Source organism: Bison bison, unplaced genomic scaffold (genome assembly GCF_000754665.1).
Source record: "Bison bison bison isolate TAMUID 2011002044 unplaced genomic scaffold, Bison_UMD1.0 scf7180017864519, whole genome shotgun sequence".
NCBI lineage: Eukaryota > Metazoa > Chordata > Mammalia > Artiodactyla > Bovidae > Bison > Bison bison.
In genome coordinates this window covers 6,807,656-6,820,460 of record NW_011495072.1, presented here as the reverse complement: position 1 = coordinate 6,820,460, position 12,805 = coordinate 6,807,656, and the positions used below count along the sequence as shown (strand labels likewise).

Sequence of the window (12,805 nt, the reverse complement as noted above, 5' to 3'; positions counted from 1 at the left end):
TCCAATATTCTTCCCTGGAAAATCCCATGGACAGAGAACCCTGGTGGGCTACAGTCCATGGGGTCACAAAGAGTCAGATACGACTTAGTGTCTGATCATACATACAGGCTTAGTTGCCACGAAGTATGTGGGATCTTAGTTCCCCAATCAGGGATGGAACCTCTGTCCGCTGGATTGGAAGGCAGATTCTTAATCACTGGACCACCAGGGAAGTCTAGTTACCACTTAGGTTCTTTGTTCAAGGTCACATAACTAATAATAGGCAGAATGCAAACTTAAACCCAGACTTATATGACTCCAAAGTTGTTACAAGAACAGCAAGACTGCCTTAACTCAAAAGTAAATTCCACCACTTACTAGCTATGTGACCCGGAACAAGTCAGATAACCTCTCTGGGTCTCGGTTTCCTCATCCATAAAATGAAAATAATAACAGTGCCTTCTTCAATAGATTTAAATGAGTTGACATATAAAAGTGTTTAGAACAGTTTCCGTAAGAGGTATAAAAGTATTAGCTATTACTTTATTATATTTTCAATATATTATCCTGCATCAAAAGTCATTAATATAGATTTTAATCAATATGATAATTTTGTTGCAGTAAGTGAAAATATGAGAATATAAAATAATAGCTATGCTTATAATTACAATGATATGAAAAGCATCCTATGAATGGAGAAAAACTAGAATTTTTATACCCCCTAAAATTTTATTTGTTGGGATGTGGGTACTATGGTGATTTTCTTTTAACTTGTAATAGCATTGTTTTATAAAAATGACAATAAAAGTTTTATTCTTTTTAAGTATCTTTAAGATTTTCAATAGTATGATTACATACTGCTATTTCTGCCATATAGAAACTATGCCAACTAGGGACTTACCTTTAGTCTAGGTTCTATGAGGGACTCGGTTATTGGCTGAAGCAAGATATTATTGCATAAGGATTAATTTCACAGACTCTGATATGACAGATCCAGGTTAAATTTCATGTCTATGGTTGAGCAGCTGAGTGAACTTAAGCCAATTATTTAACTTCTTAGAGCCGCATTCTCCTTATCAGTAAGTCAGAGATCAGAACTACCTCACAGGTTTTTTTTTAATGAGTAATAAATAAGATAATGGATGTGATGTTTCCTTGACATCCCACCAAGACCAGCACAATTATAATTAAATATTTAATAGAGTAATTAGTTGTTTAATATCTGCCTCTCTAAGACATCTCTAATGTCTTAAAAAGATAAGCTCCACTAAAGCATGAAGTATCACAGAACCAGTATCCAGCACAATGCTTTGCACGTAGTAAGCACTCAATAAATATTTGAATGAAGGCATGAGAACCTTATAGGAGTGGTTAGTGATAGTTTCAACTGCAGAATTATTATTAAGAGACTTCCCTGATGGTCCAGAGGTTAAGAATGCCAATGCAGGGGACACAGGTTTAATCCCTGGTCTGGGAAGATTCCACATGCCATGGGGCAACCAAGCCCATGTGCTACAACTATTGAAGCTCACATGCTCTAGAGCCCTCGAGCCACAACCACTGAGCCCACATGCTGCAACTACTGAAGCTGTGTGCCCTAGAGTCCATGCTCCACAACAAGAGAAGCCGCCTCGATGAGAAGCCAGAGTGCTGCAGCTAGAGTAGCCCCCGCTTGCTGCAACTAGAGAAAGCCTGAGTGCATCAGTGAAGACCCAGTGCAGCCAAAAATAATAATAAATAAAAGATAAATAAAAATTTTAGACAACAACAAAATAGGAGGATTATTGAGTTTAGCCTTAGCTTGGGAAAAAGACCTTGGCACGAGAAAAAGACCAAAGCAGCCCAGTACCGGCTCTAGCTGTCATAGCAGGGCTTTGTGCGCTGCACAAAGATACTTGACCAAGGGGGAAGTGGGGACTGATAGCTAAGCCATGAACCCAGTGGGGGCAGGGTGTACGGAGTATCTACCTGGAAGTAGAGGTATCTTTCGATAATTCCTGCAGAAGTGAAGTGAAGTCGTTAAGTCGTGTCCAACTCTGCGACCCCATGAACTGTAGCCTACCAGACTCCTCCGTCCATGGGATTTTCCATGCAAGAGTACTGGAGTGGGTTGCTATTTACTTCTGCAGGGGATCTTCCCAACCCAGGGATTGAACCCGGGTCTCCCTCATTGTAGGCAGACGCTCTACCGTCTGAGCCACCAGGGAAGTTAATTCCCACAGAGACACTCCTATTTAGGCCAGCAGTGGCCATGTGTCACAGAATCAGCCCTCAAATTTCAGAAACATCAAATCCTGGGAGAATATATTCAGAGCTGAAGATGGAATGGGGACATGACCAGGTGGAAAGCCTTCCTATTGAAGAGCAGTATTTACCTTGTCCCAGCCAGCATCCTGGCCCCATTCACCACCCCCCACCTCCCCCCAAGCTACTCTTTCTGGTATCTCAGCTGAACATTTAGGTGGGGCTGAAGGAAAAACTCTGTTTTTCCACTGGAGGACATGAGTCAGTGAACAGTGAGGTTCCACTTAATCACCACCCAAAAACAAGGTTCTTAAAATTAGGAGCTAGAAAAGCAAGGAAGTGATTAATATAAAAGTCAGGAGAGTGATTATTCCTTGGGCAGGGCAGGGTAGGGTGGGTGTGGGGGCGAGGGTGGGGGCGAGGGACCTGATGAGGAAGGGACACATAGGGGCTGACAATGTTCTGTTCTTTGACCTGGTGGTAGTTACTTTACAATTATACTTGGGTTTTATGTAGTTTTCTAAATGTGTATTTTCACAATTTTAAACAGCTGGAAAAAACACAAACTATAAAAGGTTTTTAAGCAGGGAAAAAAAAAATAACCAGATCACTTGGTGGTATTAAAAGATCACTTGAGTGTCAAACGGAAAATTGATTGAAGGGAGGGCAAGGCTAGAGCAGAGAAAACAGGAGGTGAGGTAGCTGCTATAATTTGGTGAGAGGTTATAATGACTGAGCTAAGAAGAGGTAAAATGTCAGAGAGGTAGTCTATATTACTTTCTAAAACATAACCAAAATAAAACAGAGGCTGCCCCTGCCCCTTCAGCTCGCTTCTTACCTCTCTGTATTGGAGATATTTGGCTCAGGAGTTCTAGCCCAGGGCCAGGTACATGTTTAAGACACATGGGCCAGGCTTTCTACCTCCCCTCCCTCCCTGCTAATTCTACTAGAGGGACTCAGACTCTTTGGCCAGTGGGAACTAGAGTGTCATTTTTTATGACACCACGGTATTATCGAAGTTGAGCTGACACAAGGGTTTCTATCATAATATGAGATCACATCATAATATCTAATCACTCGAGAATCTGCAGAGTGTTTTCACATCTTACTATCTGGTCGGGAAGATCCCTTGGAGGAGAGCATGGCAACCCACTCCAGTATTCTTGGCTGGAGAATCCCACGGTCAGAGAAACCTGGTGGGTTATAGTACATAGGGTCACACAGAGTCGGACACGACTGAAACAACTTAGCACAAACACATCAGAATGTTAGCTCCGTGAGGGCAAAGGTTTTCTGTTCACTGCTATCTCCTCGGTGCCTGGAACTAAACTTGATACATAGCATGTGCTCAATAAATTTACTGAATGAATAGTCACATTTAAGTATTAGTATTGATCTTTAGTCATCACAATAATCTTGTGCAGAGAGGTAGGACATAAATTATTATCTCCATTTCAGAACTCAGAAAACAGAGACTCAGTGAGATTAAGGAACATGCCAAGTAGTAAAAAATTCTCTTATTTTTTCAATATCCTCACAACTGCAAAGGTAAGGTTTGAAGTTCTTACAGAGCCGAAACATCAGCTGGAGCTATTCCAAAACACATAATAAGTACTCTCAGACATCCTATGTCATCTGAAGTGCTGGGTTATAAGATGAATGAGGCTGACCCAGTTGCCACTGCATCAGTAAGCACCGTTCTGCTAGAGGAAATACAGTGTCCCTCTAGGTAACCAAACCTTAGGCTACCTTGTGCCTACGTTTCTCTCCATCTCCCTCACCTTTCTTTACTCTCCATCCTGGCCATTCCACCCCTCCAAGCAAAAGAAGATTAAGGAAAACCCCGTTACTGTAAAAGCACATGTTCTTATATTTTTTCTTCATTAAAAAAAGCAAAAATGGATATGGCAGAAAGTAGTTAGGGTGCTCTTCAAGAGTTTTTGTCATCCAAATGGAACCCACTGAAGGGCTCCATAAAAGCATAATGCTCCATGAAAAGTTAGTCTTGGTTTCTTTCCTCTTGACATTAATTAAAATTAGCTCTTTGAAGCATAAACCCAACTCAGATACCTGGGAACTCCAGATGTTCAATTAATATCATATTTATGCAACTGGAATTATGTATGTCATCTATAGGAGTCCTAGTCAAAGTCTAAGAACTAGCAAGGAAAATTTTTTAAACTGTATTTTGGAGAAAATAACTAGAATACACACAAACCACTTAGAGAAATCAAACTTTTAGGTTGCCTTCTTCCCCTGAAAATTCTGAAATTCACTTTATCCGAAGAACAACTTGATCTATGAGAGTTGAACCACTATCAAACAGTCTATGTAACTGGTCTGAGAGTGTCACACATAGAACTTACCAGAAATTCATTAGCAAACTCCTCTTTGTTACTCTTCCTGTGTTGTGCCTCATCCAAGAACTTCTGCAGAATTTCTCTTTGGTCCATGCTGCAGGGAGAGAGAGACAGTCTACGAGTGGGTTAAGGGAGGGCATGTCAGATGTGTGTCATGGCCGAGACAGCACTGAGAAGCCACTGAAGCCGCTTGAGCAGAGCATGTTGAAGGCTGTGGTTTACTGACTTCATCACAAGCCCTAGAGGAAATTAGTATGTAACCAGCCTCTGTGGTCACACAACAAAGCCAGCACCCTCACTCCTGGGCCCTAGCGCCTCCCTTCTCAAGAAAGCAACCTGGTTGCAGTTCAAGTTTTTAACAAAGAAGAGGGTAGCTAGAACACAACGTATGTGTGGTATGCTTATCTCTGAGACTACTCCATTCCATTGCCTGTGAGCAAACTTCATCATTTTTCTTGCTTCCTAGAGAAAAGGCAGAATTACAGGTTTCCTGGATGGTTTCTGCCACCTCTCATTTCCCCAGTGAGCACAGAAACCCTGTTGACACCTTCTATTTCCTCCTGTCCCAAAAGAACTCCGTAAAAGTTCTTGTGGGCCCAGAAGAGGAGACAGTTTGGAGACACTGTTTGGAGTTAAGACACCTTCTAAAGCTTTCTTGTCAGTGTGATCAGTGGCAATGTCTGTCCATCAGAGAAGGCATTTTTGTTGAATTTTTGCTTCTGCCATATAGAGCTAACTCCCTTTCAGATGAAGCAAAGTCAGCTGCTTCTGAGAGTCTGTGTCTCTCCCAGGGCTGGGGAAGTGCTCACCTCCAGTAAGGGAAGTGCAGCTGATTTCAGGACCCCCACCCCCACCTTCCAGCACTTTCTGAGCTTCATTTGGTTTCTAGATATAAAGACTAAGAGCCCTGGTCTACATGGGATCCACGAGCACAGTGGCCCTGTAAAGAGGACCTGACCAGGAAGTTGGCACAAAATCCCCTGTATTAATGCTAGTAAAATATGAGGGAGCAGAAAGAGAGTAACCAGGCTAGAATACTGGAGAGGGTTGCCACATCCTCCTCCAGCAGATCTTCCTGACCCAGGGATCAAACCCAGGTCTCCTACATCTCCTTCAGTGGCAGGTGGGTTCTTTACCACTAGTGCCACTTGGGAAGTCCCAGTAAAATATGAAGGAACAGAAAAAGAGTCAAATCAACCACTTTGCTGACAACAATACACCTTTTAGGGCAGAAAGCCTGAAGAACTATTTCTAGAGAAGATATTTATACTCTGCAACCAAAGCCTGGAGAAAAGCCATTGTTTCTGGAAGCCACACTGTTCATGTAGGGTTTGGGCCCTGATAGGTAGGCTGTTCTAGAAAAAGCTCCCATGTATCAGCTTACATGAGTTCTCTCCTCAATGGGTACAAGCCTACCCAAGCATGTCTCATTTGGTGTGATAATGAACCAAAAATCAGTATAACATCTCTATTTGAGGACAGAAGATCAGTAAATAAGATGTTAACAAAATGAGTCTGAAATAATCATGAAGAAAATTTGGAAATGTGCTGTTAAAACTTCCTCTATTTGCTATTAGCAATCCTTTCTGTTTTGCAACATTATTCAAACTTTCTTTAGGAAATGATTCTGAACACTATTCGGCTGCATCTACTTTGCTGCTGCTGAGTCACTTCAGTCGTGTCCGACTCTGTGCGACCCCATAGATGGCAGCCCACCAGGCTCCCCCGTCCCTGGGATTCTCCAGGCAAGAACACTGGAGTGGGTTGCCATTTCCTTCTCCAATGCATGAAAGTGAAAGTGAAGTTGCTCAGTCGTGTCTGACCCTCAGCGACCCCATGGACTGCAGCCTACCAGGCTCCTCCGTCCATGGGATTTTCCAGGCAACCGTACTGGAGTGGGGTGCCATTGCCTTCTCCAGCATCTACTTTATTGAGCCTTATAACAGGGAAGGAAAGGTCACTGAGGTATCTTGCTTACGGGCAGTGTGAAGTCAATGAAGAATTTCAATTTAGATCCACCTAATAAAATGAACCATATTTTCAACACTTGTTGAGAGCAGAATGTCGGGAGAGTGTGTAATTTCCTCAGTTCTGTCTCACCGCAACAAAGATTTCAAACAGTGGACCAGTGTTACAGCTCTACAGCTCAGTTTTATTTATTCCATAAACAAAGGATAGTACAGCCTCAAGGCCTCAATCCCTCTTGGCTTCCTCTTTTTATATGTTTTGTCTCCTCCCTGCTGAGCCTGCCCTATGCAAATTAGGGCTAGCCAGGAAGGAGGCATTTTTGTTTCACCTGAGGTTCTCAGTCCAGTCCATGGATTTTCTTTTGTTCCGTTTCTGCGAGCTTTTTCCTTTTTTTGTTGTTTAGCCATCACCATTTTAGACTCCTCTTTCCTATTCTAACTATGGAGCAGGAGTTCGGCTCAGTTCAGTCGCTCAGTCGTGTCCGACTCTTTGCGACCCCATGAATCGCAGCACACCAGCCCTCCCTGTCCATCACCGACTCCCGGAGTTTACTCAAACTCATGTCCATTGAGTTGGTGACGCCATCCTCTGTCGTCCCCTTTTCTTCCTGCCCCTAATCCTTCCCAGCATCAGAGTCTTTCCAATGAGTCAACTCTTCGCATCCAAGAGTAATAGTTCTCAAATTATTCCCCTCTAGCATTAAATTTAGAATTTCTTGCTGCTCTAGATAATACAATTTAATTTGGCTTTTTAAAAACAAAAATATGGGGAAATTTATTTTTTTATTGGTTGCACTAGGTCTTCATTGCTACTCGCAGGCTTTGTCTCATAGCAGCAAGTGGGGTTTAGTCTTCCTTGTGGGGCACAGGCTTCTCATGGCAGTGGCTTCTCTTCCTGCAGAGCCCAGGCTCTAGGTGCACAGGCTCTAGTAGTTGCAGCACTTGGACTCAGTAGTTGTAGCACACAGGCTTAACTGCTCCGGGGCATGCAGAATCTTCCCAGGCCAGGGATAGAACCCATGCCCCCTGCATTGACAGGCAGATTCTTATCCACTATACCGCTAGGGAAGTCTGGGGAAATCTTAAAGACAAAATTTCAAGTTCACCGTGACTACAACCATGTGAAAGTACACGCATGGCTAAATGAAGACTAAAAGATGAAAAAAGAATCAAGTGATTAAGTGTTGGGATTAAGGATGGTTTTTGAAGTTCTTTTAAAACTATCATACCATTTTTTAAATTAGAAAAAAGCCCTGCAAAAATCCATTAATCTGTTCAAAAAATGTATTGAGTTTCCACTGAATGCTAAGTATTGGACTATATTAAGGGCTGCATATGGAGAAGGCAGTGGCACCCCACTCCAGTACTCTTGCTTGGATAATCCCATGGATGGAGGAGCCTGGTAGGCTGCAGTCCATGGGGTTGCTTAGGGTAGGACACGACTGAGCAACTTCACTTTCACTTTTCACTTTCATGCATTGGAGAAGGAAATGGCAACCCACTCCAGTGTTCTTGCCTGGAGAATCCCAGGGACGGGGGAATGTGGTGGGCTGCCCTCTGTGGGGTCACACAGAGTCAGACACGACTGAAGTGACTTAGCAGCAGCAGCAGCAAGGGCTGCATATACAATAGTGAGCGAGCCAGAACATGATGAAAAACATTCTTAACCAGTTCATAAAGCATCTCAGAACTAAAGATATAGATTTAATTACTGATAAAAATTATAATATTCCAAATGAATTTGCTTATTTGAAAAGTAGCAAAGAATAACCCTGAAGGAAAGTGATTTTCTATACTTGGACAGCTGAGAGACCTACAGTTAAATAAACTCTGTGACCTTAGAATGTCTTCACTTCCATCAAAACCAGAACTTTACTGGTAAAGTAACAAACAGACAGCTCATAAAATAAAATTTACATCTACTTTCCTTGAGCCCATATTTCAGAATAATCCCTTTCTAACTTTATTCTCTTTTTAGGGAGGGATAAGATAGAGATAAGAAAGAAAATAAGACAGTCAATAAGAAAGAAAAACTTGCTGAGATCCAACGTATGAGGATCTGAAAATAGCGTCTTAGCAGAACTGCAGATCTTCTTTAAAAGCAAGCAGCAATGCTCAGGATTCTGTTCCACTCTCAAACCAAAGATACAGAAGTATCGTGAAATAACTAAACCTCAAAAACCCACTTAGCCAAAGGCCATTTCCTGAGCAGACCACTCAAGCAAGCAAAAAACAAACTGAAGGTGAAAACAAAGCACCTGTTTTATGTTTAATAAATCTAAGTTACTACTTAATTGTTCACACTTCTTTTTACAGATACTGGAGGACAATAGGAGCCTAATTCTTTTTGATGACGATTCTGTTGACTCATTTGTATCTTGTGGGTAGATCAAGAGCTGGTGAAGGAAAACAGGTCATTCAGCAAAGATTAGCAAAAAACTTAAAGAATCGAAGAGTTTTTACAATGAACCATTTAAACTAGTCCAGCATAAACCCTAAGTGAACACAACAGTTCCATGCAGTAAAAGAGTCATAAACACTTTATCAGAACCATCAAAGGCGGGCTCAAGTGGAAAGTAAAACTGTAGCGCCTGAAAAGGAGTCAGGAAGGAACATCTCACTGCTGCCTCACCTGCCGCTGGCATTTCTTCAGAAGAAAGATGACAACAGGGAGGGGCGTCAATCACTCTGTCACCTGTTCCGACCAGAGGGGAATGTGCCAGTTTAAGGGGAAACATCAGTGTCATGGGGATTGGGAGTTAGAGGACAAAAAATCTTTAACCAAAGAGAATATCAGTGGATCATTAGGACAAGATAAACTAGACAAGAAAGACATTCCATTTTCTCAGAACATCCTTCTTTCTGAGGAGGCACGTTTTACCTTGAAAAGCCACTTATTAGTCTCGGCTTTAACTTCACTACTCCTGCCTTCCCTTATATCCCAGGACCGTTGATCTTATACGGCCTTTGTGTATTATCTGTGAAGCACTCAGTGCTTCATAGGCATCCTCTTGATTACCATGTCTTTCAACTTCAACTTGTCTTCTCTGTTCCCATGTATACCACCATCCCCATTTCACATTTGGATTCCTGCAGTGGTAAGCTCTTAGTCATCTTCCTATCTGTATCTTCCCAATCTAGTATCTCTTGGTAACTAAGGCTGGATAAAAATTAAGACTCAGGATTTCCCTGGTGGTCCAGTGGCTGGGACTCCATGCTCCCAATGTGGGAGGCCCAGGTTCGATTCCTAACAGGGAACTAGATCCCACATGCCATAACTAAGATCCCACACACCACAACGAAGATCAAAGAGCTTCCGTGCCCTAACTGGGACCTGGCACAGACAAATAAGTAAATTTTTTAAAAAGTGAAGACTTCTCTTTAATGCAGAACAACAGAAGTCCTTACTGATAGTCAATGGGAACCAGTACAGCTTCCTCAGCTTGTCACCAAGCCCTTCCTCATCAAATATCCCCAACCAACCTACCCAACCACATCACGCTAAGACTTTGTTCATTCTACAGCCATATCTTTGGTTGCTGCTGCTGCTGCTGCTAAGTCACTTCAGTCGTGTCCAACTCTGTGCGACCCCATGGACGGCAGCCCACCAGGCTCCCCCGTCCCTGAGATTCTCCCGGCAAGAACACTGGAATGGGTTTCCATTGCCTTCTCCAATATCTTTGGTTACTTCTCATCATTTCCCCTGGTTTTTGCCAAGATGAAAATAAAGCCTAGTTAGTTACTCCTTGCTTCAAAGATCCTGCCCCATCTCCATGTCACTATGAACTTCGCTAAATCTGAATCTCTTCAGTATAAGTCTTTATGTTCGGCTATGGAAGCTTAGTTTCTCCACGTGTTCTTTGTCTCCCATAAGTTTATTTAAAAGAGGAAATTATTCAAAGGAAAACATATAAAATGCCTCCTATAGTTTTAAGCTTATCAAAGGCAATGATACATTTGTGTGACCCACAGGACTTCACAAGGGGCAATGATAGCGTCTTCTGTACATTTGTGTGACCCACAGGACTTCACAAGGTTTTAAGCATACCTAAAATAGCTCTACTGTGATAACTAACTATTGTGGTTAGGCCTGGGTGAGACATCCACTCTGACTTGGTTACTCACTCCATCAGTTACTCTAAGTCTCTTGCCTGGCACAGTCTCTGCTTGTCTTCGCCTGGGCACCTTCACTATGCCAGGAGCAGATGGGCTTTTCCTACAGGGAGGACCAGGAACCTGGCAAACAGTACTTCCCTGAATGCTGATGACCAAGCAGCAGGGCTAGTGTTATAAAAGAAATGGTGCTATTACTGAGGCAGAGTCCACTCCAAAGGGCTGCAATGGCCCAGAAAGAAATGACCTTCTTTATCTCCAGAATCAACTACTTCTCTTTTTAGAAATGAACACTGAGGAGGCTTATAAAACACCTCTTTTTTCCACACCATCTCTAGCAATTATTATTTGTAGATTTTTTTTTTTTTTTGGTGGTGGCCATTCTAACCAGTGTGTCATGATACCTCATTATAGTTTTGATTTGCACTTTTCTAGTAATTAGTAATATTGTATAAAAGAGACAGCTAGTGGGAAGCTGCTGTAGAGTACAGAGAGCTCAGCTTGGTGCTTCGTGATGACCTGGGAGGTGGGAGGGAGGTTCAAGAGGGAGGGGATAAATGTATGCTTATAGCTGAGTCAAGCTGTTATACAGCAGAAGCTAACACATCACTGCAAAGCAATTTACTCCAATAATAATAATCAAAACACCTCTAACGCAGCTAATTTGCTCTGCTCGTTTTCACATCATCCACAGCTGGAAAGTCCCCTACCCACCGTCCAATCGGCTTCTAGTCACTGCAGCATTCTGGGATCTCATCGTGTTTTTCAGTCCAGCAGTCATGAGCTTCACAGTCAACTTCCCGTGTGCTATACAAGGAATCACACTCTGCCTTTGGTTTAAGAAACAAGAGGCAAAGGTCAACTGATAACTTTCAATTGAAGAAATTTACCTTTTTTTTTTTAATAGAGCTCTTAGTGTGGCTTGGTGTCTTGTTCAAAATAGAATCAAACCTGAAGTCTCAGCTTTCATTTGATTGGTTATTCATTTTTCCTTCATTTGTCCATTTAATGAATATTTATGAAATCCCTACACATGCAAGAGAATGGGGAAGAGGGAAGCTTCAGAAGTGAACAACCAATTGTCCTCATTCAAGGACCCTTTATTCTAGTAGGGAAGGTGCATGTGCATACACGTTCAGTTGCTCAGTTGCGTCCGATTCTTTGTGACCCCACGGACTGTAGCCCGCCAGGCTCCTCTGTCCATGGGATTTCCAAGGCAAGAATACTGGAGTGGGTTGCCATTTCCTCCTCCAGGGGATCTTCCCAACCCAGGGATTAAACCCATGTCTCCTGCATCTCCTGCATTGGCAGGTGGATTCTTTACCACTGAGCCACCTGGGCAAAGTGATAGGCAAGAAGTAGATTTATTAATATCCTTTATAAAGAGATTGCAAGAAAATGAGGCATGAGAGGATGATCATGTTCTAGGTCTTGGGTGAGCCTCTGGGATAGATACCAAGTGAGGGTCCTTTTCTAAGGCAGAAAAGAATTCAAGAGTGAGCCATAGTGAAGTGAAAGCAGAGATACATATTCTATAGACAGAATGTGGTCTGTCTCAGGAGGCAAGAGCACCCTGGGTGTGGCGGTGGTTAGTTTTTATGGGTTGGGTAATTTCATAGGCCAATGAGTGGCAAAATTATTCCAGCTACTTTGGGGAAGGGGTGGGGATTTCAAGGAATTGGGCTACCACCCAATTTTGGCCTTTTATGGTCAGTCATAAATGTCCTGCTGCCTGTGGTGTGTGTGACCTAATGTATTACAATGAGTGAATAATAATGATCAAGGTCCACTGGAAGTCAAATCTTCTGCTATCTTGGGCCTAGTAGGTTCTAACCAGTTTCTGTTGTGTCCTCAATGGCTGTCACTCTTTTAGTGGTTGTGCCCTGCCCTCTTTCCTCCTGTCTTAGGCACATCCCGGCAGAGGAAGCATGCAACCATTTGCAGAATGAAGGAGCTGATGCTGCCAAAAGTCTTGGGGTTCTGTGCCCACTGAAGCTGAATAAAAAAAATACAGAGACAGTTTGGAGGAAATAGAAAGGTGGCATTAATCCTTAGATTAATGTTAGATTAATCCTTAGATCAACTCTGTTGAGGGCAGACACAACAGGCTCATGCCCAAGAACTGTGCCCCCAACTTCCACG

At 42.6% G+C, this 12,805-nt stretch overlaps 1 protein-coding gene across 1 annotated transcript in view; it reads right to left on the bottom strand.

Moving 5' to 3' along the window:
* PTPN22 (protein tyrosine phosphatase, non-receptor type 22 (lymphoid)) overlaps positions 1 to 5,400 on the bottom strand; it is a 57,024-nt gene extending 51,624 nt beyond the window's left edge. The window contains exon 1 of the mRNA XM_010830781.1: positions 4,590 to 5,400. Within this exon, the coding sequence (XP_010829083.1) occupies positions 4,590 to 4,676 (87 nt within the window). The 5' untranslated portion in view covers positions 4,677 to 5,400. The remainder of the gene's footprint in view (positions 1 to 4,589) is intronic.
* Between the last annotated feature and the right edge of the window lie 7,405 nt (positions 5,401 to 12,805).